At 34.8% G+C, this 27694-nt stretch overlaps 1 protein-coding gene across 1 annotated transcript; it reads left to right on the forward strand.

Annotated features, from left to right (window-relative positions):
* Positions 1-22778: 22778 nt before the first annotated feature.
* Positions 22779-27208, forward strand: LOC145738012 (uncharacterized). Its single transcript, XM_081992875.1, has 8 exons — positions 22779-25163; positions 25218-25298; positions 25378-25409; positions 25467-25494; positions 25560-25588; positions 26128-26196; positions 26259-26470; positions 26701-27208. Exons 1-6 carry the CDS (start codon positions 24854-24856, stop codon positions 26173-26175), a joined length of 528 nt encoding a protein of 175 aa, XP_081849001.1. The 5' UTR covers positions 22779-24853; the 3' UTR covers positions 26176-26196; positions 26259-26470; positions 26701-27208.
* Positions 27209-27694: the final 486 nt, after the last annotated feature.

The following is a 27694-nucleotide window of genomic DNA, read 5'->3' on the forward strand; positions in this document are numbered from 1 at the left end:
CCACTTTCATTCAGTTTGTCCCTTGACTTGTGATTCTGTACGACGGTGCTCCTGTGGTTTTTACAATTTGTCACTTTTTCCTTGTGTGGTTTTTCTTTTGAAAGTAAGTATAAATGTCATTTTTTTTCATATTAACATTCGTTTTTTTTTTTTTTTTTACCTGAGAAAATTCACTTCATTTTCCCATCTACTGGTTTTCTTTTTCCAAATAATTTTTCCCTCTAGATGGAGTCTGGTAATCGCACAACAGGATTAGGCCGTGGACGCGCCCTCATGGCCTTACTGGCCGCCCAGCGGGCCCGGGAGGCAGCACAAGAGGCCACCATCCATCCAGAGGCTAGCCCCTCTGAGGCCAGCAAGATGGAGGCCCCCACTGAACCTCCTAATGCCCCGCAGGAGGCCCAAGAGAAAGAGGAGCAGAACGCTCCCCACAAATGGATGAAACACGTTTGGCGATCGGGTCTCTAGGCGCCCACGCCAAGACTCTAAATTTTAATTGTTTTTTTACTATAAACAATCATTAAACTAAAATGTTTGTATTACTTCAGCTCAGGGGTTCCTTCTGGTGTCCATGGGTCATGGTAATGTAAAATTCTGCTTACATGGACTACTTCAGTTTTAGATTTTGGCGAAATGCCCTTTCGTATTTCATAGTCCACATCAGACATTTTTCGATTTATGTAATAAGGACCAAACCATCTAAGCAGTAATTTTTCACTTTTTCCTACTTTCCTAATAGGGGTGAAAACTTTTACTTGGTCCCCCACTTCAAATTCAACATGGCGGTGTTTACAATCATAACGTAATTTATCTATGTCTTGACGCCGTTTTATATTTTCAACTGCCAAATTTCTGACTGCTAAACCAATGTCTCTAATTTGGTCGCTATTACTACTTTCTAAGGGTGGCAACAAGTTTGCTTCTGTTGGTAAAATAGGTTCACGACCGTACACCAGCATGAATGGTGAAAATTTAGTACTATCTTGTTTTGCAGAATTGTACGCAAAAGTCACATGTGGAAGATATTCATCCCAATTTGATTGATCAGTATTAGTATACATAGATAACATATTGGCTAAAGTTTTATTAAATCTTTCTGTTAAGCCATTAGTTGCGGGATGATACGCAGTAGTAAACTGACTCGTTGTCCCCATCTTTTTTAGCAATTCCGTAACCAATTCGGATTGAAAAACGTTTCCTCTATCGCTTAACAATTCCTTAGGTGCACCGTGTTTTGTAATAATTCTCTCCAGTATAAATTTCGCTACAGGTCCGGCTTTGCCGCTCGGTAATGCGTCAGTCTCCGCCCACCTTGTGGCGTAATCTGTCGCTACCACTATCATGGTTTTGCCGCTGCTACTTCTGCGAAACGGACCTAACAAATCTATTCCAACTTTTTCAAATGGGGTGCCAACTGGGATAGGATGTAACAGACCGATAGGCTTTTGATTTTGTTGGCCTTTCCTGGCCTGACAATCCGGGCATCCTTTTACAAAACGTTCCACGTCCTTTTGCAACCCTTGCCAATAGTATCTTTGTTTTATTTTCGCTAGGGTTTTTGACAATCCCAAATGGCCACTCAGCGGTTCTGAGTGGTGGGAGTACAAAATTTCCCCTATTAACTGTTGCGGTATCACTAAAAGTTTAGTCCGGCCCACTCCATGCGGGTTTATACGGTACAAAACTTCTGATTCAAGCCTAAAATTTTTCGCTTGCTTGCGTATACCAATTGTAGCTTCTTCAGGATGTTTTATAGCCTGAATTATTTCCAAAATGTTTTTATCTTTTGCTTGCAATTCTGCAATGTTACGCATATCCAATAAAAAGGTTGGTATTTCGTCAATTTCTTGTACTTTCGTATTTGCTGGCAAAACAGGATATCTGCTTACGCAGTCTGCATCTCTGTGAGCAATTCCTGATTTATGATGTACTGTGTAGTCAAATTCTGATAACTTTAACGCCCAACGCGCTAAACGTCCAGTAGTCTCTTTCAAGGTTTTTAACCAACATAGCGCATGATGATCAGTCACTATTTTTATAGGTTTTCCATAAATAAAATGTCTAAAATACGATAGCGCCCATATAGCTGCTAACCCTTCAAGTTCTGTTATCGAATAATTCTTTTCAGCTTTACTGAGGCTTCTACTTGCATATGCTATTGGGTGTAACGCATTTTCATGATCTTCCTGCAATAATATTGCTCCGATTCCATCTTTACATGCATCTACCCCCAATTCACATCCTTTATTTGGTTGAAAATGTGGCAAAACTGGTTCACTAATCAATTTTTGTTTCAGTGTTTCAAATGCTTTGTCATGTATGTCCTGCCAATCAAATTTATTTTGTTTCTTTGTTAGATCATGTAAAGGACGTGCAATTTTTGCAAAATTTTCTATAAACTTCCGGTAGTAGTTACAAAGTCCCAAAAAACTTTGTACACCCTTTACATTTTTTGGCCTTGGAAAATTTTCAATTGAAACTAATTTCGATTTATCAGGAAAAATTCCATCGTTCGAAATTGTATAACCAAGAATATTAATTTTTTCTTTTAAATATTCACATTTTTTGGGTTTTAGTGTTAGGCCTGCACTTCGAAGTCTATTGAAAACTTTACGTAATTTTTCCAAATGTTCATCTATCGTTTTAGAAAAAATTATAATGTCGTCCATGTAAATTAAAACTTCCTTCCATTTTAAATCTCTAAACACTACATCTCCTAACTGTTGAAATGTTGCCGGAGCATTGCACAATCCAAAAGGCATTACATTAAATTCCCATAATCCGTGACCTGGCGCTGTAAAGGCAGTAAGTGGCTTACTCTCTTCTCTAACTTTGACCTGCCAATAACCTGAATACATGTCTAACGATGAGAAATATTTGGCGTTTCCTAAGTAAGTCAAAATATCCTCAATATTAGATCCTGACCATGAATTTTTCACTGTCACATTGTTTAACTTGCGGTAATCCACGCAAAATCGTGTCTCTCCAGACTTTTTCTTTACTAATACGACGGGACTTGCCCAGGGCGAGTTACTTTGCCTTATTATGTCGTATTGTTCCATTTCTCTTATCTGTTCATCTATTATCTCTCTTTCTTTTTGTGCCACTCTGTAAGGTTTCTGTTTTATAGGTTTAGCATTCCCTACATCAATCTCATGTTCAATGACATCGGTTTTTCCCATATATTTTGGTGTTTTTGAAAAAACGTCACTATATTCTGAAAGTAATGTCTGTAATTTGTTACACAATTCTGGGTTCGTTATATTGCTTAGATTATGGTCATTCATGGTAATCATTTCTTCATCATCTTCAGTTTCATCAATAAAATGAACTGGAATTTTTGTTATATCCATTTCTATATTTTTCTGTAAATAACCGATTGTGGAATTTTTTAATATGAACACTTTTTTAAACCTCATATTATTAATTTTGATGTACCATTTGCCATTTCTTACAAAAATATTTGAACAAATCAATCCTCTTGGTCGTAGGTATTTATCGTTCTCGATAAAGCAGTACTTCGTGAACTCGTGCGGAGATAAGGCACAGTTCAGTCGTACCGTTATCTCGCGACCAACCTCGACCATGTAGTCGGTTTCAAGTGCAACCTTCAAACTTCGCGCGGTTGACTCAATCTCGACGTTCGCGAATACCTTATTAGTATCTTCCATTTGTTCTATTTTCCCTATGTTGTTGTTGACATTGTTGCCAAAATGTAAAATCAATGGGTCAAGTTCATGGTATAATGTCACAGTATTGGTATTATAGTCAATCAATGATTTTTTACTAGCCAAGAAGTTATGTCCCAAAATTAAGGCTTTTGATAAATTTTGCACCACTAGTGCCTCAATGGAAATAATTGTGCCATTCACTTTTATAATTACCTCAGAATTACCGAGAGGTTGAACTGGATAGCCTCCTGCGGTTATCAGTTGTATATTGTCTCGTAACCGTCTCATGTTACTTATATAATCTATGTCGACTACATTTTTACAAGCTCCTGTATCAAGTAAAACAGGGACGTTATCTTTATGCTTTTTCGTATTTATTTATAAAAATACTGGGAGAGTCAATAGAAGGGTTAAATGTAGATGGGCATGTAAACTTTGGGGTGGCCGGAGTTTTTGGCTCAGCCAAAGCTGCTTGTAAAGTCATGTTAGCCATTACTGGAGTATTGTTAGGACGTATGGCACGGTTTCTTTCTCGAATTACAGGGGGTGGGCAAAGATTATTACAACCTTGTAATAAATCCGTGGGGCGGGATGAGGTAGGCTCTGGCACTACCACTTCTAAGGGGCTTTCTTGCCAAGGATCCTCTGTTTCACGTGGTTTTGGCGGAGTTCTACTTAACGAAGCTCTTGGTCTGAAATAAACTTCCGTGGATTGGGGCTTAGAAGTCGAAGCCGAGGCTTGGGAAGTTTGAGCTTGAACGCCCACGACAGTATTGTCAAGAGTATTTTCTTCGTCCTCACTGCTTGTCAAACAAACTGAACTGGGTTTGTCAAGCTTCTGTTTGTGTGAAGAAGTTGCTGTTTGTGTCGGAGCAGGGAAACTCACAGTCGAACTGTGATGCTCGGGTTTAAAATCTTTTAACTCTTTTATCACCTTCTCTGGGTTTCGACCCCTAGCGATAGCTTCACGTAACACGAATTTTTCTTTTTCCGACAAACTTTGAGCCCTACTGCGAGTTTTTACTCGATCTTTGTCACTAGACTCACTCATGGACAATTTTTAAATTCATTTATGTGCTATATTTATTTTTTTTCAAATTATTTTTCAAAAGATTAAATTAAAATTTTTTTTTTTTAAACAAGTTGATTATTCCTAGCAATTTCTTTACGAATTTGCTTGTTCATCAGACTAATAATCTTTTTGACGCTAAAATACACAAGCATTAATACCCCCATGCACAGAAAAATAATAATCAAAATTTCCTTTGCTGACCATGAATTATCTTTTCCTGAACTATTTGATACACCTCCACTGTTTCCCGCTTGGGAAATAATAATTTCCTCCTCTTTTGAAGATGTACCACCCATATTAAACTAAAATTTTCTCAAATGAACGCTTTAATAGCAAAGGTAACCCCCAAAAAATCACTAAATAAATCAACGTTACTATCCCTAGCCAAAAGAAAATAATACCTAAAATTTCTTTTATAGCCCACACATTATTTTCCTGATTCTTTATCATACCCCGAAAAATAAAAATAAATAAAAAACTCAACTATTGTTTTTTATCCATCCCAAAACAGACCGGCGCCTCCACCAAATGTCACGTTTAATTTATGAGCCCTTCTGGGTTCACCAATTAAACTGACTCACGACGATAAACGTCGCGCCGGGATCTCAGTTTTAGGGATGGAATCAAACACTGAGCTTTCCTTGCATAACACTTAAATCTATTAAATACGGTATACACAAATGGATGCACAATACGGTTGTAAACATACAAAAAGTTGACAATTAACAATTGTACTTACATAGTCATAGCTAAGGACTTAGCTTTTCCTGGCAATGGCTTGGTCACTTCGCGTTTGAACAACTTTGGAGAACGGACTAATTAACTTGATCTTTTTCCGAGGAGAGTCGACATTTCGACTTCTCGGCTCAGCTGGTCGCACTACCGTTGATCGGTTCACACTTATCCTATACTGCTAAAATCGGCGTATTTTATACCCGATTGATCGGCTGACGCAGTTTGTTATTGTCGCTTGTTTTTCACATTTCTGCAAAGCAGGTGGTGGTGACTCATCACCGATACGGTGCACTCGGTGGATGACACACTCGGTGCAACGTGATGCGACCTTGCCTCGTGCGCTTAATATTTCGCAATCCTCGATGTTTTTTAAGTTAATCAGTCCATCTTTTCAATTAACGGATTTTCCATTCGTGACAATATAGGGGGTCAAAGTAATTCTACGATATTTCGTATCCCCGACCAATTCAACGATTCGGAATATTTTTATTTAAGTTATTTCTCACTTGCAGTGAGAAATGAGCTAAATTCCATCCTCCAAGAAGATGACAAATTGCAATCATGTATGGCACCAAATAATTTAATTCCGAATATCTCGGAAACGGTTGATTCTGGAAGATCTCTCTAAGTCCTACCAACTAAGTATACCTTTTCTGTTCAGAAAATATTGGATAACAGATACTCTGATGTCAGTTGTCACTTCGCTTTACCAGAAAAAAGTTAGAGCGATTTAAAAGCAAACCATTTATTGTAGATGGCGCCCTCTATAAGCTAGCACCCTCAGAAACATTGGAATACCTAATTTTAGTGAAAAACTCCTTGAATTTTAAAAAAATAACTTTGATCTCCTGTATTTCTGTTTCCGTTAACTTTTCATTTAAGGTAAGTTGTGCTAAATCGTATTATTTTGACCCAATAAATACATACCAGGTGTACAAGAGCACCCTGGACATAGGAGATTAACATGGGAAAACGGTTTTGATTTTTTTGCGCCTGTACGGTTGATTTGATTGAAAAACCGTACGAGCAACAATGACCTGTTTACCCGTTGCCCGACAACCGCCTATACAGTGCAGGCTAAAAGTTTAAATTTTCTCATTTTTGTTCGTGTTTTACGACGAAAGGGCTCAAGTTAGAGATCTGAAAAAAATACAGAAAACTAGTCCGTGATAGGTACTACAACCTTCATTAATACGATTTTTCAATCAAATCAACCGTACAGGCGCAAAAAATTCAAAACCGTTTTCCCATGTTAATCTCCTATGATGTCCAGGGTGCTCTTGGACACCTGGTATATAATATTAATTTCTCTTGCTGTTGCTGTTGATTGTTTTGAGTTATTTTAATCGAAGCAATTGTTTTTTGAGCAAATTTTTTCCCCTTGAGGGGGGTGAAGAGAGGGGGGTTTTGTCTGATTTTTTTCAGCATTTCATTTTTTTTGGGGTGTTGCCTAAGTTGTGTGAAAATTTCATTGAAATCGCTTGAGTAATAACGACCGGAGAGCAAAAAATTTCGAAACTGTCCCACAAATCAGTAACAATTGATATGTCCTAAAGAATTTACAACAAAACTGTCTAAAACACGCCAAAACAGTAAAAAATATAATTTTTTAACACTCTAAAAGATTGTCTGAAAATTTTAGTTTAGTGTCCAAAAAATTAATTTTTTGCAAAAAATGTCCTAAAAATATAGGGTTATGTCAGTGTCCTAAAACAATAATTTTAAACGAGAGTGTTAAAAAACTATTAGGTTAGGTTAGTGGCCAGAAAAACTGTCAAAAACAATTTTTAAAGGTAAAAAAAACAATTAAATATACAGAGTGAACCAAAAATTTATATATATCGAGTGGCTCAAGAAACAACAGTGCGCGCGGGCGCTTTAGCTACGGATGGCGGCCATTTTATCCCTCTTCCTGGTATGCGTGTCCACGTGCTTGATCATGTGATCCTTCCTGATAAAGCCCTTGCCGCATATCTCGCACACGTACGGTTTCCTGCCCGTGTGACTGCACAAGTGCCTTCTCAAATCCGCTTTGTAATTAAACGTTTTTGGGCACATATCGCACTTGTGCGGTTTATCGCCCGCGTGTTTCTTCGTATGTCGTTTGTAGGTTTCATCATCAGGAAACCGTTTACCGCACCGAGAACACTTGAACGGTTTATCGCCACTATGGAAGGTGTTGTTGTGTTGAGTGAGATAACAGGGTCGATTGAACACCTTATCACAGTCGTAACATTTGATTTTCCCCTCCTCCGAAGGACGAGAGAGAGGATTCTCCTTTTGTTCCTCCACCAAAGTGTCCACCTCAAGTCCTCCAAATTCAGTTGTCAAATTGGTGGTGTAATTCTCCATTATTACAGGATGAGGGTATTCCTGAAGAGGACAGTAGTACTGTCCTATAGCAGCCACGTTCGCATACCCATGTAGTTCCGCCAGAACCTGCGCAAAACTGGGCAAAGGCTGGCTCACATCCAAATCACCCGTAGTACTGCTGGGGGTAAACGTATCCTGCGTAACGTGGGAGGACAACTCGTTTGGGTACTGCTCCGTCAAGGTAGGCACCACATTCACCACGCTGTCGCTGCTCCTCGAATCCTCCTGACTATTATCCTTACTAGCCGAGGAATTCCTAGCTGGATGGTGATGGGCGCTGATGGGCATGATAGCTGGATCAGGCAGCCCACTGGATTTAACCGCTTTCTTGTGCAACGAGGTGTTATAGTGTCTCTTTAAATGTCCGGAACTGGTGAACCACTTGTTGCACGCGGTGCAATTGTAGGTTTTCGGTCTGCGTGCTTTGTTACTCTTCCAGTTGGTACTCTTGGTGGGGGCAGGAGCTGGTGGTTGCGGTGCCGGAGCCTCATAACCACTAAAACACACTGAAACACCCTCGCTAGAACCACCATCAACCACAAACTCCCCTTGGTAACCTATTGGTTGATTATCCCCAAACTAATCATCCCCTGCACGGTATGTCCCTCCTTTTCCTTCTCCCACGTTTGACTGACTACCTTCTGACTATCCAAATCTAGTATCTCACTCTGACTCACCTCCTCCTCATTCATGGGTGTCTCATAATAATACTGGGGGTCACTCAAATTGTTGTGCTCGATGAGGAGGGAAGCACTCTCGTACACCAAACCACACTTCTCGGACTGTTTGGGGCTGGGTGAGGGTGTGGGTTGTGGTGGATAGTTCACACTGTTCAAATATTTACTCTGAGTCCAATCCATATTAATTTTTCCAAAGAGAAAAAACAAAAAAAATACAGTCACCCGAAAATAACGTAGCGTCCGACTCCGACCGTTGACTGACTGAAACTGAAACTTGTGCATTGGTCCACTCTTTGAAGAAGATTTAGAGAGGTGGGGGGTTGGTGGAGGTGGTGAGGTGTTGTTTTGGGTATGCGTGAGTTATATACAGGGTGATTCAGGTTTTAATACACAAGAAATGCGACTTTCGGGAAATAGAGGATGTTGAAGTTTTTTTGGATCAATTATTATAATTTTTTATCAAATGTTTAGTTCTTTGTTGCTTACAATTAGTTTATTGCCTCGATAAGTTCGCAATTCGATTACTCGAAATCGGCGCGTCGGAAAAAATATTTCCAAGAAACCTTTTTTCTTCAAAATTATACATTCAACAGAAAATGGAAAAATCAATGTTATTTTTATAACAAGCAGTGGCGTACTTTTTTTCTTAAAAATTATCAGATGACTTATTAATACTCGCGCCAGTGGTGAAGATAAAACAAATTTTTAATTGGCGAATAATCGTTTTTTTTTTGTTTATGAAAACCACAAAGTTTTATTAAAATATGTATAAGAGTTTTGAAAAAAAAAATTAACTTTCTTCAACACCCTGTAATTCCTAAAAGACGCATTTCCGGGATATAGTTTATAGGACAAACTGGGATTATTTTTGGACGTAGAATACGTGGTTAAAATTTGTGTATTAAAACCTGAATCACCCTGTATACAGGGTGTTCTAAATTAAGTGCGCACCAATGCCAACTTTTTTAGTTGTTTTGTTGTCAAGTTTTGTGACTTATGTTCATAGGAACTTTTTTGACTTTTTTATTGAGAGGTGAGATGGTTTTACATTTTTGTACTATTTATTTATTTATTAAAACCCTACCATCATTCTTCTGAATAACCTAACTTAAAGTAAAAATGCAAAAAAAAAAAAACAGTATTTTGGATATGTACAAACTTAATTGGGTGCTGTCAAAGTGACAGTGACAGGTCAACAAATAATTTGACAGGTGACACACAAGGTCGTATTAAGGAAGTGTTTGCAAAAACTCCCCTGACGGGCGAGTGGTCTGTTTTTATCATGTTTTTTTTCGAATGTTGTTTCAATTCGATGTTGTTAGCTCTAGCGTATCAATTATATTAATATTAGTTATTATTTTTATCATTATTGGTATTGTAATTTACTTTTACTATAGGAAAAATAAAGACGTAAGACGTAGATGTAAAAGTGGACATACAACTATAAACCCTCGAAAATGTACCCCGATTTTCTCAGTCTTAGTGAGGGATGAGTTATATGGTCATTTCTAGAGAGAGAACTAATACTAAATAGACATCCTCAGACTAGCTTTGCTAAGTCAGCATTTATTTTCCTATTTATACAGCAGCATTTGTGCATGTAATTAGTCATTAAGATATCTCGCTTGGTTAACGTTCAAATGTAATTTCGTTCGTTTTTATTAAATACAAGTTTTTTAAAAACAAAAGTTGCATTAATAAGAACAAAATTCGCTCTGATGATGACTAAAACAACAAACAAAACAAAAAAACCAAAACGTAAAAGCTAGAGACGAAATTCAATCAAAACGGTCATGGATTGCACGTTTCGGCCGCTTTGACTCCTTTGACTTAATGTTTTCTTTTTCAACGTGAGTTCCCTAGAGCGTAAACTAGACTAGACAGGGTTGTAAATGGGTGGGTTGTAAAGTTTTGCCAGGTAATTGGGGCAAAATTGTCCGAAAAATGTCTTTGCCGGCTGGCGTGTAATAACATTTTTATATGCTCCTAAAAATGCTTTAGTGGCAAACAAAATAATGGTTTTTAAAAACCAGATTTATTTCAGACGAGTTACAAAGTGAGCTTAATAATATAGAACTGAACTCGAGCATTCTATTTCTAACAATTTTGTATAAAAATAGTTGCTGACTACACATTACATGACTTAAGTATAAACATTGGGTATTCTTAATTAAAGGGTTAGGTATGCAATATAAAACTTGCTAGGTGAACTTTTGCCAGTACATACATATAACTTAACATTTTATGGAGGCTAAAAGCCCACACAACTCACACCTGTACTCTCCGGTTTCTTTTTTTAAATGTGGGAATTGTAAAAGTTGGATATAATACCAAATTTCTGAGTAATTTTCAACATTTTTAAGGCAATTACGACGCGGCAAAACTACTTTTTTATGTGGGATTGTAAAAATCAGTGACAATAATCATGAAACTTGACTAAAACCCCTAATTATTGGCTTTAAAGGTAGATTTTAAAGGGTATCAATAAAGAAATGTTAGTCAAAACCTTGGAAATAGACTTGATAACTTGTGTGCAATTTTTATTATTTAATATCAGACAGGGTTTCATCAATAATGACACCTATTAAGATCAATTATCTACGAAATAATGTCTAGGGCGTTATTTTTCATAATGCCCTTAGACTCTTTATTTAAAGTAGATTTCCCCTACAATTTTTTTTAAAACTACCTAGATACAAAATTACAATAAGCATTTTTACATAGTTCATGAAAAGTTAAGATATTAACTATTCATTTATTTAGTTTATTGCTATACATTTTTTTCGAATGTAAAAATTTTCATTTATTTTTAGTCGCTATTTTGTCGAAAACGGGGCACGCTACATTATGTCATTCAATTAACAAATCTTTTTTATAATCAATACTACTATCCAAGAATTAATTAAAATATAGAGTGTACCTCTTAAAAAAACAGACCACTTTACCACGAATTACGTCTTCGAATATGGTAAGACCGTTTTTAAAAATACAAATTACAAACTAGTACAGAAGTATATTGATAATGTTACATTAAAGCACTTAATAATAATAATAATGCAATACGCGATGACACTGGTTTTGTTCATGGAACTGCATACTCAGCATCTGTCCTGGTCTATGGAGGTGGTACAACCTCGTGACTTAACTCCTCCATCCCTTAAATTCAACTGTACCATTGAGGGAAGTTGGATTGGCTGATGCTCAAGGGTGACTTCTATTTCTTGTTTCTTCTTGCAGAGGGCTTGGCCGAATTTCTTGTAGCCATAATACGCAATCCCTGCTATATTTGGGCAGGTTTCGAAGATCGTATTTGACCTTGAAGATCTTGAAGTCCGTCTAACTTGATATCGTCTAGCTTGAAGTCAATTTCCATGGAGGGAATGAAGCTTGGCAACTCATTATTGTCCGGGAAAAATATGGGCTGTATACTAGCGTTGACTGCCTTCTGGTCGTTGAAAATTGTTCGGTCGTTCATCATGATTTGACAACCCTTGGGAATTTCGGCGATGTAAGTACCAATCAAATTCAATGTTTCCATTTGTGTTGGGCATTGTAGTTTGATTAGTTGCTTTTTAGGACTTATCAGCAACCACTTGTCAGAATTCGATAGTTGATTGATCACTGGATCGTTGAGCTGGATATCGATTGGTTGACAGGCAGTACTTTCTTTAATTTGCGATAGTAGGCACACAGCGCAAGGACTTTCTTCATGGATTTCCTTTAAATCTTTGTTAGCACATAAATATAATTGTGCTGTGATCTCATGGCAAGCTTTATTTCGATATGTATAGTGCAATTTTGATTTAATTAAAAATCTATTTCGCGGTATTATCGCCTTGAACTGACTCTCTTTGAAAATTGGTGCAGAGTATAGATGGAAAAGTTCAAATTTTTCATTTAGAGTTATAGGAACATGCAACAAATACGTCACTCTATTATTCAAGATAAAGCATTCTATATCTATGAAATTAAGGAATAAATTGATGTTATAGAGTTCCGGTTTTAACGGCATTTGATCGGTGCCTATGCGATTTTCTAGAGCTTTCAGCTCTTTAAACAAGTCTTCGGTTTTTATTATGCTTGGATGTATTGTTCTTAGTTTGCAAAAAGTAATTGAATTCTCTATATCTTGTAATAATGAATCTACAAAAGTATAAAGTTCAATGATTTCAATTAAAGAATTCCTGATATAGTTAGAATTCTCTGTATAAGTAGTTTTTTGCACAATCCAGGAGATTTGTTTGATTTTAGACTCTAAGACTTTTTCGTGTTTGGCAACCTGATTGATGGTCTCATTGAATTTAGAGACAATTTCCAGAGAAATTGAAATTTGTTTAGACATACTTTCTGTTAAACTTTTTTGATTGGTTTGCATTTCTCTGATAATTTTGTCGTATCTTTCACCATCGGACGCGTCTAGATTACCGCTTATGGCTTTGAAGACTGAACCTAACATATTAATTAAGCCTCTTTTCATCCTATTAGGATGAGGAATTATTTCCTTAATTTTGTCATCAACTCTATTTTGAGTGATTGTCAATAATTGAATATAAATAGCGTTGTCAGCCAAATATTCACCGTGAACTTTTAGAATGTTCGTAATATTTGATGCTTTTAAATGCAGCTTATTTATTTCACTAATTAAAGGATTTAGGTCATAAAAATGGATTAGAGTGTATTTGTAATCAATTAATTTTGCTTGTCCTAATTTTATAGGAATTAACCGAACATTGTCAGTTAATTCTCGTAGGGCAACCTTATCCTGTAATCCGATACTGCTACGAAGCAAAATGCTGCTGGCGACCAGCCTGAAAGTAAAAATATAACTTCTGTACACCTATAATGATATTTTGTTAACTACTAAGTCAAAAACTTAATTATATACTAAAATCTAAGGTTAACTAATATTTGCAATGATAGTATTTAATCAAAGCTGTATGTGTTTCGTAAAGGTCAGTCATAATAGTTTTACGTTTTTTGTTAACCCTGGTAATTTTTTCTGGCTTTGTAAACTTTTCAGCTAGTTTTTGTCTAGTATGCTTTTTTAAGTAGACATTTTGACCAGCTTCAAACAAGTCGGGATTCTCACGGTTCTGATTAATTTTGCTGACACGTTTTTCCTTACTTTGTGCAAGTTTCTCGTTAATCGTGGAATATAAGAGTTTTGTTTGTTCTTTATGGTTTGTAATATAATCCGATAGCAACAGTTGTTCTAAGTTTACATCAAACGGGTGATTGTCAGTAATATGACCGTTGATGATATCAATCGGTTTCATCTTGGTTGCGGAGTGAATTGAATGGTTATAAGCCATAATTGAATAAGTAATTTTTTGGTTAATACTTGAATTATTGAAATTTTGAGCATTCAATAGCTTTACATGTTCGCTGATCGTTGAATTTAATCTTTCAATATTTCCATTAGATTGAGAATGGTGTTTCGAAATGAAATGAGTTTTGACTTTGTGCAATTGCAGCAGTTCAGTGACAACAGAATTTTTAAACTCCAAAAACCAAAATTATCTGTTTTGGAACTCCGTGATGAGAGAAAAACATTAATAAGTTATCAACAATTTCTGTTGCCGCTAAAGTTTTGAGAGGGTACGCTTGTGCGTATTTCGAAAAACTATCCAAAATGGTTAAAAATGTTCATTGTTCTAATGTGTACGTGTCCATATGTACTATTTCAAACGGCTTTGTCGCAGTTGGGGTGACATTCATTTCAATATTGACGGGATGTCTGTCATATTTTGTTCTGATACAAATATCACATTGATTGATATACGTTTGGATTGATTGTTTTTGATTAGGCCAGTAATACTTTTCTTTAATTCTTGAAAGAGTTTCATCAATTCCTCGATGGTTACTTTTACCTTGGTGGTAGCTTTCAATTATCTCTTCAATGTCCCCTTTATTTGTGACGTCAAGAAGTTTCTTTAAACACCTTTTTAGATTTAATGAAGGCCACCGAAAGTATTTTCTTACAACTTCACAAAACTCTTCGTATACACCCTGTTCCTCAAAGTATATGTGATATTGTTTTTCAGGAACTATGTTTTCTTTAATAAACTTTAAGATATCATCTTCAAAGTTATTTTGACTAAGTTGAACTATCAATCGGCGTTTCTTTTCGAATAGTAGTGTTAATTTCGGTTTTGCCGGTGAATGTAAAACTTTAAAAATAATTACCTGGTTTGCACCGTAATTGACTGGTATATCGATGATTGGTATTCCTACAATTGGGTCTTGATCATTTGTGTGAATTGTATCACTGTCGTCCTGTTCGTTGGGGTTATTTAACTCTTCAGTTTGTTTTTTATCAAAGTCAGGTTTGCATTTGCATTTTATCGTTGTCAGTATGAACAAACATTGAAGCTTTGTCTATATTCTCATTTTCCTGTTCTCGTGACGTCGATGGTCGTTGTAATATTGATTCCTGTCTTGTTTCTCTCTCTAATTCTCGATTATTCTTCCATATATTCTTTTAGAGAAAATTCTTGATCTTCTTTTGTATGCAACTCAATGCGTGACAGTGCATCAGCATTTGTATTTGATGTCCCTTTTTTATAAAGGATTTTATAATCATACTCTTCGAGTTTGATTCGCCACCGTAATAATTTAGAACTAGGATCCTTAAGTGAAAATAGCCACTGTAAAGGCTTATGATCAGTAATGATGTAAAATTTTTGACCAAACAAATATGGACGAAAGTATTTTGTTGCCCACACAAGACAAAGGCATTCCTTCTCAATTGTGGAATAATTCCATTCAGAATCATTTAATGTAAGCGACGCGTACGCCACTGGAAGATCTCGGCCTGGAGGGTCTTTGACTTTAACTCTTGACAGAGCTACGTTGCTAGCGTCAGTTGTTAAATTAAACGGTTTCAAAAAATCAGCGTACTCTAAGATTGGTTCGTTGATCAACAAATTTTTACAAGATTCAAAACAATCCAAAATTCTTGATCATACTCAATTTTTGCTCCTTTCTTTAGACACCTGAAGACTAATTTCAAGTTTGTTATATGCTCTTGTAAAGAAGTAGAAAAAATGATTATATCATATAAACATACTAAGCATTTTTCATTTTGAATACCTCTCAAAATTGAGTCCATGACTCGTTGAAAAGTCGCCGGTGCGTTTTTTAAACCAAACGGCATTCTTAGGTATTCAAAGTGTCCACTTTCGGTACTAAAGGCTGTTTTGGGAATATCTTCTTCTTTCATTTCGATTTGATGAAATCCTGAAGCCAGATCCAATGTCGTGAAATATTGACATTTACCTAATTTATCCAACAGATCCGTAATATTAGGTAAGGGAACTTTGTCATCTATTGTTTTCTCATTCAACTTCCGGTAATCTATCACTACACGCCATTTCTGTTTACCGGAAGCGTCCATCTTTTTAGGTACTACCCAGATAGGACTTGACCACGGACTATTTGATGGTCTGATTATATTTTGATCAAGCATTTTGGCTATTTGACTTTCTACTTCCTTTTTGTGTATGAAAGGGTACCTATAAGATTTGTATAGATTGGAACTTCATCTGTTGTTCTAATTTGATGTTTTATTTTGGTTGTAAAGGTGAGTGGTGTATTTTAATTTTTTAATTCTGGTTCTGTTTGAAGTTTTATCTTTGCATACGGTGTAATTAAATATCCGCTGTTAAAGTCGATGTTTGCTTGTAGTAACTTGAGATTATCTAGCCCGATGAGGCCGTCGAACACGTTGTGGAACTTGAATAAGTAGAATTTAAGATTTTGCTTATTAGGAAGTTTAAAAATGCTAGATGCTGGAATTAAAGCAGTGTAGCGATTTGCTGACTTTTGAAACACTGTACTAACAAAGAACGGATCATCAATTATGCAGTTATTGTAGTACTTTTCAGCTAAATTAGGATTAATAAAAGATTTGGTGGAACGAACCAGAATCGATTAGAAGTTTGATGTTAAATTCAGGCAATGAAATATAAGATAGTTCACTAGTATTGGTAGAGTTTAAAGATATGACTAAGTTTGATTGTCCTTTTGAGGCGTCATGGAAAAATGTATATTTTTCTCTTGCGAAACTCGTGAAGACTCGAGTCACACTCATTGTCAAAAGTAGGGTTTTCTGGTGTCTCTTGTGAATATGAATACTCAGCGTATTCTGGGTTATATTCGTAGTAATTTATCATATTATTTTATATTTATATTTGCATATTCGGTGTCAATGCACGCTTCTGGCAATGCATATTGATCAAATTGATCGTAATTTGAATTGGACTGCGTTTCAGCGCTGTATAATTCTTCAACAAGGTACAGGGTGATTGATTGAATTTTGACCACCCCCTTAATTTCCTTGATTTTGATTTTAGCAAAAAACGTCAAATACAAAACTAGTAGATATTTAGGTCTACTTTATTCTTAGATGAACAGTTATTATACAGGGTGTCCCAAAACGACCAACAGAGAAGAATCGACCAACATGTTGTTTAAAAAATTTAATTGAGGATTTTTATTATCTTTACAATTGCTGATGTTTGGCATATATTTAAAATATTTTCCGGTGAAGTAAGAAAATACGGGCTTTGGTTTTCTATTCCAACTTTCTTCACAGTCTATCTCATTTTGAAAAAGTTTTATATCTTTGATCTTGTTGGGTAAGGTAACACGTTCTAATCTCTGTTTGGGAATATTTAATTCTATTTCATCAAACACTTTTAGAACGCGTGAAGGTGAATTTATTCTGGTTTTGCAATAAAGAATGCTTAAGAAAGCCGAACCATCGTTCAGTAAGTGCGTTGCTAACTCTTTTCTTTGTAATAATTGAAGACCATAGAGGATAAAGGGGCATATATCTATCCAAAATGATTTTTAAAAGTTTAAGGTTATAATATTTGTTTCTTATGCCATTTTCTAAATGCTCTTGATCTTTATATTTTTCGAAGATGTCAAAAAATAAGGCACAAAATTTGGAAGATTTCTTAAACTTGTTGACTGAAATTTCATCTGGTTGGTAGGCATAATCATTTGAAGGGGTTACTTTAATCTCGTCTTCGGCATTATCAATATTATTGAGAGTTTGAAAATACGCAATGGCTTCTTGGGTCAAAGAGGTTTCATATTTGGACGATAAAATAATAGTGGTTTGTCTGAACCACAATTCTGTTTCAGCTAAAGTTTTTAAATTAAAGGCTATTGCCAATATAGAGATAACTACTTTTATCACATGTCTATCCTGATAATGTTTTTTAACCAGAAGTATTAAATTTTTTATAAAGTGTGCACAACATAACGACAATTTGACACAGTTGCTGGGAAAGTTTTTTAAGTTATGGGCCACTTCATAACATATATTAATGTAATCTATTAACTCCATGCCATTAAATGCCCTTGAAGATACATATAAAGTTGCGAAGCTGAAATCGGTCACAAAAATATCAAAATTTGGCAAAGATTTTTGTTTTTTGCAAAACTTTAGATAGCGTAGAAAAAAATCGGCTATTGTAGATGAATCATGTTCACATGAAAGCATCTCAAAAGTTGGACAAAACCTTGATTCGTTCAAACACACAACTCCGCTGTAATTCAATAACCTTTTATTATTCGTTTCCCTTACAACAGCTCCTGTAGCATCAAAATAGAGTACACGATCTCTTGAGTTTTTGGCTATTGTATTTTGCTCTGCACTAAAAATCTTTACATTTAATGGATTTGCAACCTGCTAAATACAGTTTTTGTGATCTCTCATATATAAAATTAGATCTAAAGTGCAGTCTTTATGCCGCGTTGACATGTTTTTTCCCTCAGAATGTATTTTTCGTAAGGTTGGTTCCCTCTTGATTCCTTGTAAATTGCCTCTTTTGACTGCATCTTTATCGGCAATTGCTATTGCTTTCTGCTTATATTCAGAAGCGGTCCTTCTTTTCAATTTATTTCTAAGTAAAGATATATCTCGATATTTTACCTGGTCGGTCAATTTATATGGGTGGCAAAAGTTGAACAGTTCTCTTGATTTCGATTTTAAACGTATCTTTGCTAAATGTAAAGCTTGCGGTATTTATTTGTGTTGTAGCGTGGAAAGAAATTGTTTTGCTTTCCATCAATAATTTTTCACTTTTCCATTTGTATTTTTTTGTATAGATATAGACCCGAAGTATCAAATATGATCATCGAAGAACAAAAAAACAATGAAAGGCGAAAACTATTAATGATGAAAGTCAAAGCAATACTAAAGATGATGAATGATGAATTTGAAGCTTATAGAAAAATCTGCGAGATCAAAGAAACATCCTTCACCACTATATTGTGCAAGAAAGAAGCCATAAACTGGTGGGTGACAAAAAGCCGAGGCCCCCCCTGATGAAAATATTGTGCAAGCCATCAGAATATTGTATGGTCCATTGGAGAAAGAAGTGGAGGCTTATTTTTCTATAAATTGGAGAGATGCTAGAATAAAGTTTGGACAGCCAGTCATCGAAAGAAGATACGTGCCCACTCAAACACCTGCTTTTCGAATGAGAGCAGATAAAAATGAGTGACACTGGTTTGTCAATTTTTAAGTGGAAAAACAAAAGAAGCGTGCATTTATTATCTAACTATCACGATCCTCAAATTTTCTAGACTGTGAATCGAAAATCGAGAAATGGGCAAGTCGAAGATATAAATTGTCCCAGTATTTTATTGGACTATAACATGAATATGGGGTTTGTGGATAAATTGGATCAACTTAAGATTAGATCGACGAAGTCGTAAATTGTGGCATCGTATATTTTTTCATTTTATTGACATTTGTGTAGTGAACTCATATATACTTTTCGAACAAAATGGGCAACAGATATCTCGATAAAGATTTCAGAAAAGCCGTAGTCAGTGGACTAGTTGCCGAGAAACTAGTAGAGCTTAAAACTACTAGGGTTAGTTCTCCACTGTGTATTAAAAAGCATAAACCAACCGTGTCTTCGGAAATTATATTGGAAAGTTCTGCCCATCAGCCCGAAAGAAGCACCAGAAGACGCTGTGCATTATGTAGCACTAAGACGAATCAAATACGAACAGAGTGGACCTGTTCAGTATGCAAAGTACCGTTGTGCTTGTCAAAGTCGAGAACATGTTTTCAACAATACCATCAGAAGGTAAGATAATTAAATAAATTTATACATTTTTCGTTAAAAGTGAGAATAACTTTCAGGCATAGTGGTATCTCTTAAACGGAAAGGCATCCGAACTTCGTCGTACAGACTATGGAGTGCCTCAAGGGTCAATACTTGGACCTTTGTTATTTATTATTTATATTAACGACTTAGTAGGCTGTGACACCTCGGCTGATTTTGTCCTTTACGCAGATGATACAACCATAGTTAAAAAGGCTGAAAATATTTATTCTTTGAATGGTCACCAAATGGAATCAAGTGAGTCTCTAACTATTGTCACTGACTGGTTTGTGGCCAACCAGCTGAGCATGAATGATGCAAAGAATCAGAAGCTAATTCTATCTACTCGTGCCACCAGTAATATTCCCAACGATCCTATCAAATTTCTTGGAGTTAAAATTGACTCAAAACTCTCATGGAAACCTCATCTGGCTGATGTATGCAGCAATGTGGCATCGGGTGTTTTTGCGTTGCGGACACTTGCTTCCACAATCTCAAAAGAAGCAGCTTTGACGGTTTATTTTGCTTGTGTGCACTCTAAAATTTCCTATGCTATTCTAGCCTGGGGACATGCGACTGATACAGTGAGAGTGTTTGCCCTGCAAAGGAGGGCTATTAGAATCCTCAGTAATATCGGTTACAGAGACAACTGCCGATTTTATTTTTCAAAATTGAAAATTTTGACTGTATATTCACAACCCAGCAAGCACGCTACATCAATGGGCCTTTTGCGATGTTCCGTTTAGGTGAAAAATGTTATATAATTTTTGTATGTGTTTCTAATGTTGTTGCAATGTTAAAAGTATAATGTATGTTTTTAATGTGTACTGGACATACCTATTCGATATCTGAGGTACATTAGTAAATTATATTAGCTTTATGGAAGAAAAGAAGAAGAATGTGTTCCCAACCTCACTTTACACCAATTTAGCCTCAATGATTGTAAAGCTAAATGTTTTAACGTTTAATGTCGTTTTCGTGTAACTCGTTTAACAGAGAGGCCATTTTTCTTTGGAACGCTGGAACCTCAATGCCCTGAAAGAGAAAAAACTAAGCGGGTGTGTTTATGTGGTTCGATTGGTGCTTGTGCATTTCTTGGAGTCTAATTCGAAAAGGTAAGTAAAACGTAAATACGTAGGTAGGCATTATTTTGTATTGTTTTTTTAAAAATGTCATCTAAACGAACTCCAAAAAATATAGCTTTAGTATCAGTCAAATTAGTTCTGACACTAATTTAACATTAGACTCGTCCTTGATTTCAATAGCTACTTCAAGTGTGTCTGCTACGTCAACTCCTCCTATAAGTATACCTGTTCCAGGCCCTGCTGATATTTTTGGTAATATGAATAACCATCTCTATGGTAGTAGTTCACCTACAAACAATTTTGATACAGATTCTGAAAGTGAGTGTGATTGTTTAGAGTGTATCAATGCTAGTAATAGCAACTCCCTAGAAATGTCTTCTAATTTAGTTGATGATATAAGGAGTTGGGTAACTGAGTGTAATATAGCTTTAAACCACACAAGTAAACTCTTAAAAATTCTAATAAGTCACAATATTAATGTGCCTTCAGATGCCAGAACACTACTGAAAACCCCAAGATATGTCAACTGTGATGAAATGGAATCTGGAGAATACTGCCATATTGGGATTGAGTCTAGCATTTTACAATGCCTGAAAGTATTGCCAAATGAAGTGCTAGTTCCATCTGAGTTAAAACTTAATATAAATATCGACGGCTTACCCTTAAGCAAAAGTTCAGGAAGTCAGTTGTGGCCAATTTTGGGATGGTTTGTTCCACATACTTTTGAGCAGTATAGTTTTTATCCATTTGTTATTGGTGTATACCATGGACACACTAAGCCAAAAGATGTAAATCATTTTCTCAGAAAGTTTGTTAATGAATTTAATTCTCTTCAACAAATTGGTTTTATTTGGAAAAAGGAAAATATTAAAATTAAATTTAATGAATTGATTTGTGACGCTCCTGCAAAGGCTTTTATATTATGTGTAAAAGGCCATACAGGATATCATGGATGTAGCAAATGCATTCAAGAAGGTGAATTTCTAAATTGTGTAACTTTTCCTGAATTAGGTTGTGCATTACGTACTGATGAATCTTTCAAAGCCAAACAAGATTAAGACCATCACATTGGATTATCAGAATTGGAATTGTTAGGTATTGGTATGGTTAGTCAGGTACCTCTCGATTATATGCATTTAGTATGTCTTGGTGTGTTTAAAAGAATTATGCAATTTTGGTATAAGGGCCGACAAAACATTGGAATTCCATCAACTAAGATGATTGAACTGACAAACCTTATTTTGAAATTTAAAGACTACATACCACAAGAGTTTGCAAGAAAGCCTAGAAAACTTTCTGACATTGACAGGTTTAAAGCCACTGAACTGAGACAACTTCTATTATACACAGGAATAGTGGGCTTCAAAAATTTTGTATCCACTGAATTTTATAACCATTTTTTACAACTTTCATGTGCAATTCGCATTCTCGCGGCACCTAGTTTATGTGTTTCACTTAATGATGTTGCAAAAAATCTTTTACATAAATTTATTAGACAGTATGGCCGATTATATGGCTATGAGTATATCTCATACAATGTTCACAATCTAAGTCATTTATGTGAGGATGTTAAACTACATGGACCTGTTGATTACTTTAGTGCTTTTCCAGGTGAAGCATTTATGTCTCACATAAAAAAAAAAATTTGTCTTAATACAGGAAAACCCCTTCAGCAACTTGTAAAAAGATTGAATGAAGAAACTATAAAGTATTCAATTTCAACGTTTCGGTTTCCCAAATTTTCTACAAAAAGAGCGTATCAACAACTTCAATACAAAACATTTACTTTTACTAATAAACTACCAAATAATGTTTGTTTGTTGAAAAATGGAGACTATTTACTAATTAATAAGATAGTTGAAAATGATGAAATTACTATTAAAGGTACGACACTTAAATGTATTGATGCGTTTTTTCAAGAACCTGTTAATTCATTGCAAGTTGGAATACAAATTTGTATGATAGAAGAAAACTTCGTAACTCATACTGTTCAAGATATTATTTGTAAAGGCATGATGTTACCATTCTTAGATAAATGGGTAGCAAATGATTAAATTTTCTGATATGTTAACAACTGTTATATATGTTTTTGGTTCACCCTGTAGATATAAATATAAATTGCCATTGAAAGCAACTTTCCAAACTTTTGATCTAAAACATTTTTTTAATTTTTGGATTTTGATTACGATAAAAAATAAAAAAAAGTTTTTTCAACTAGAAATTAAAAAATTCTGTAAATATTTGTTACGTTAGAACAGGAAACTTTTACATGTAACATAGTATTTTATCTGTTAATTGTAGTTTACTAATTAAAGGATTTAAAAATTGTTCAGGAAAATTTATTTTAATTTATATGATGAAACTGAGGCTGTGGATAGGAATATTTCCATCTTTCAGCCTAATCTGATTACACAAAGAGATCTCTTGTTTTTTCTTGAAATAAGTTTCTTGATCTTTAAAGTTTAAAAACTTTTGAATGTTGTCTTTACATATATACAGGGTGTCTAAAAAGTCTGGAATATTGCAAATATCTCGAAAACTGCTGATTTTATTTTTCTCAAAATTTGCGTCTTGTTAAAGTAAATAACAGCGCATGACGTGAGGGTGAAATGAGGTTCGCAAGTATACAGGGTCAGTCACAAAGTATACCAACTTTCTTAATTCAAACCTAACACACTGTATATTACTTCAGATTTTAAGAGTACTTATAAAGGGCAATTCAACGATATACGATTTTTTTTTTTTTTGTTTTTTTTTTTTTTGTACCTACCTATAACAATGATAGGTGTAACAATGACAGCTAACGTCAATATAATGTTAAATTAATTGGCAAATTTTCCTATTACTTAAAATGGTGTTTTTGAGTGAGAAGGAAAAGACTGACATCTTAAGTATGGTGGGATATGGCGACCGTAAGAGAACGAAAATTTGCCAATTAATTTAACATTATATTGACGTTAGCTGTCATTGTTACACCTATCATTGTTATAGGTAGGTACAAAAAAAAAAAATCGTATATCGTTGAATTGGCCTTTATGAGTACTCTTAAAATCTGAAGTAATATACAGTGTGTTAGGTTTGAATTAAGAAAGTTGGTATACTTTGTGACTGACCCTGTATACTTGCGAACCTCATTTCACCCTCACGTCATGCGCTGTTATTTACTTTAACAAGACGCAAATTTTGAGAAAAATAAAATCAGCAGTTTTCGAGATATTTGCAATATTCCAGACTTTTTAGACACCCTGTATACTTGGCTGTTGAATTATTTCAGATGAGTTATGCAGTGGTAAAATTTGTGAATGAAGACGATGTTGTTTCTGAAGTGCCAAGTTCATGGCTGTCAAAAGACAAAAAACATTGCAAATGGCCTAAAGACAAATTTGCGGCGTTATACAGTGCGTTTTTTTTAACGCGCAACATAGGATTTTACGTGTTAAATTTTTAAGCTCATGTTAGACCATTTTATTTTGGAACTGCAAGTCTATAACTTGACGGGTGTGTCTTTAGTACCCTGAAGCTTAAGTAAGTCTACCAATTTGGTCTAAAAAGTGATTAAAAACTGGAAAAAAATCATTTTTTTTCGAAAAGATTTTATCGTTCCATACTCCCTGTATGCATTGTTGTTCCTTGTCGTTTTTGTACTGGCAGGGCAGGTAGCAGGTAAAGTGACATATTTTGACTGCATCACGACCCGACATCTTTTGAACGTCAAAAGAGCATTTTATGATTGTTTGGAATACTGTTTGGCTTCAAACGGAGGTCACTTTGAACAATTCACTTATAAAAATACTTCTTTTGTTCTTAACTTTCTTGATATAAAGTTAATGATCACCCTGTTTTACTTTCTACGCCAAATTTTACCTGCTACCTGCCGTGCCAGTATCAAAAACAACAAAGAACAACAATGCATACAGGGAGTATGAAACAATAAAACCTTTTCGAAAAAAGATGATTTTTTGCAAGCTTTTTAACACTTTTCAGGCCGAATTGGTAAACTTACTTAAGCTTCAGGGTACGAAACAGCCACCCGTCAAGTTTTATACTTGTAGTTCCAAAATAACATGGTCTAACATGGGCTTAAAAATTTAACACGTAAAATCCTATGTTGCGCGTTAAAAAAAACGCACTGTATATAACAAAATGTCTTCCTCCCAAAGAAAACTGGAGTGAACATCCGGTAATTGTGGAATGTTTTTGTGGTATGAATACGTTTTTCAACATCAATATGTTTGTATCTGTTACAAGCAGTTTATTTTCTTTAGACACACTAGCTGAAGCAAAACAAATTGCTAGTTCAAGCATCTCTTCATCAGAAGAAGGTGGCAGAGGTTATAGGCCGGTCAAGCCAACTAATTATTTCAGTCCAGCTGAAGAAGAAATAAGAGGAAAACAGCTAAAGTTAAAAGCAAATAGTAATATTTAAAACAAAACAATTGTGTTAGGTTCCTAATTTTGAATTTTTGCAGTTTCTATGCCAAATAGTGAAGCTGATTTAAATAAAGAAAAATTCAGTTTTGTAAATTTAATGCTTGGAAGCCAATTTGAACGTAAGTTTGAAACTATATAAACACATTGATAAATATTAATCTAATTTATAATATTTATTAATTATTGTATCTGTTTTAGAAGAAACCAGTCCTAAATCTGTATCAAATGAGGTGAGTTTATAATTTCAGTTCTGATAACAAGTTTCATATACAATGAAAGATTTTTAGGCCGGAAACTTGGAATCAAGAGAAGAAGGTAAGTAACTTTATTTCCTTTGTAAGTTTATCTGATGCATATTTAACAAAAACGCTTGTTTTCAGATAATATAGCAGAAGTCGCTTCTTTTCAGGTAATAAAAAATATTGTTTTATAGAAAACGACAAATGTATTATCGTCCCTCGAAATTAAAACACCATTTTGTCGTCTTGTATGACCAATAAACTGTAGGTATTTATATTTGAGCGTTTGTAATTTTTGAAAGCAAAACAATCACACAAACCATACACACAACTTTTTTTTTCCTAAAATGGTTAGGATACATTTAAAGTTTTGCTAATTGTTTTTCAAGTATCTACTAGCAAATTTTATTTTGATATTATGCAATATACTAATTTGTAGGTGAATAGAGGAAATTACATCTTTAGCCAGACTAGGATGGTTACTGGTGTGTTCGGTGTGTTATCGCATGCTTTTAAGTTACTTTTTTTCTTTGCTTGCTTTTCAATGTTCTCATTTGCAGCAAATTACATGTAGTGTTTTAATATTACATATTATATTTATAAGCAGTATTTCTGAGAGCATGTGCATGATTTAAAAAGTACATTTGCTTTACCTTTTATAGTACTGATTTATAAATTTATATTTTCTTACATAATATTTAAATTTTAGACCAAACGGTACATGCAACTGCGGCAGTTGAAACCCAATCAGCAATAACAAAAGCAATACTAGTTGAAGGTATTTCTTAAACGCAATCCTGTCATATCCGCATTTATCTTAAACAAGTGTTTTTTTTTTAGAAAATGATATTGCTATTATTAAGAATCAATTGGCAAATATTTGTAACTTATTAACACAAATCAAGTTAGATGTGCTCGAATTGAAACAAAAACATCAACACGAGCCAAGGACTATAATGCAGCTAGACGGAGTGTTGCCACTGGCTTCCATTGAAGACTTGGAAAGATTCGAAGCCAAATTGGACACGGATGATGAAACTGAATCAGCTTATGTAAGTAAAAAGTTTTATTAGTATTATACTGGGTGGTCCACTTTTTTGTAGCAGGACTTTAACCACGTTTTCTATACGAAAAAGCAACTTCAATTGTACTTTATAAACAATACTCAAAAAATGCTTTGGGATAATAGAACTTTAGATATGTGATAGCTTGCAATACTTGTATATGCCTCTATTGCAAGAGATTTTGAATTTTATTGACTAAATATTTTTTTTTGTTCCAGAAGTTATATTTAAAAAATATTGGAGGTGGGGATGTAAAAGACTTCACAACAAGGATTTGCAAGTCCATTTTTAAAAATGCAGTGGCGGAAAAATGTTCTTTGTTGGGAAGAAAAAAAAACTATGCAGTTGGCCATTTACAAATTGTAACTATTGCCTATGGTAAATATTACTTTTACTTTTAGGTTTTATTCAGTTAGGTCATTAGTACTGACCATGAATTAAAAATGAAATACATTTTTGACTCGTGATCGACCTGATTCTTATCCGTGCAAAGATTACACTTTATTGTTATTATGTGTGTGGTTCTGTCTGAAAATGCATTAAAATGTTTTACGGGTGGTGCATCACAAAACACATTGCACTAAAAAAGATTTTGAAGAGATATTTGCAGAGTGGCTCCGGCACGCGAAACAACGACGTATGCGAGAAGAGGCTGTTCTACAACCATCAATTAGTTAAGATTTAAAAAAATAGATTTTAAAAGCAAAAGCAAATAAACCATTTTATTGTAGAGGGTTATCCACCAAAATATACACACCACTGTTAACTTTAATTATGTATATATTGAAAGATGAACTTAAACTACTAAAATAGATCATAACTTGGTTCATAATATTGGAAACATAAAAAGTTTATCTTAAAACATAAAAGCGTTTCATAAAAGTTATTTCTTAAAAACCGCCATCATCATCCCCCCCTCTCTAAACCTCAAACGTCTCAAAAGTCACTTGTCAATATGTCAAATGTCACGTCATTCAACAGTCGCTAAATGACATTCGACAGCTAAACTATCAGGTAACCCACATTACATAAATTTTCAGCCTACAACTCGGCCTTCCTGACTTGAAATCGTCCCCGATTCACACTGTAATACACCCTGTCAAAACTGTGTCTAATAACCGGAAAACATAAGCCATAAACATAAGTATCATAATCATAATTCATAATCTTACACGTTATATTCACAATTCATAAACATAAGTGACATAAGCA

The sequence above is a fragment of the Ips typographus genome, linkage group LG14 (genome assembly GCF_016097725.1).
Source record: "Ips typographus isolate SLU linkage group LG14, UJ_Ityp_2.0, whole genome shotgun sequence".
Taxonomy (NCBI): Eukaryota; Metazoa; Arthropoda; class Insecta; order Coleoptera; family Curculionidae; genus Ips; species Ips typographus.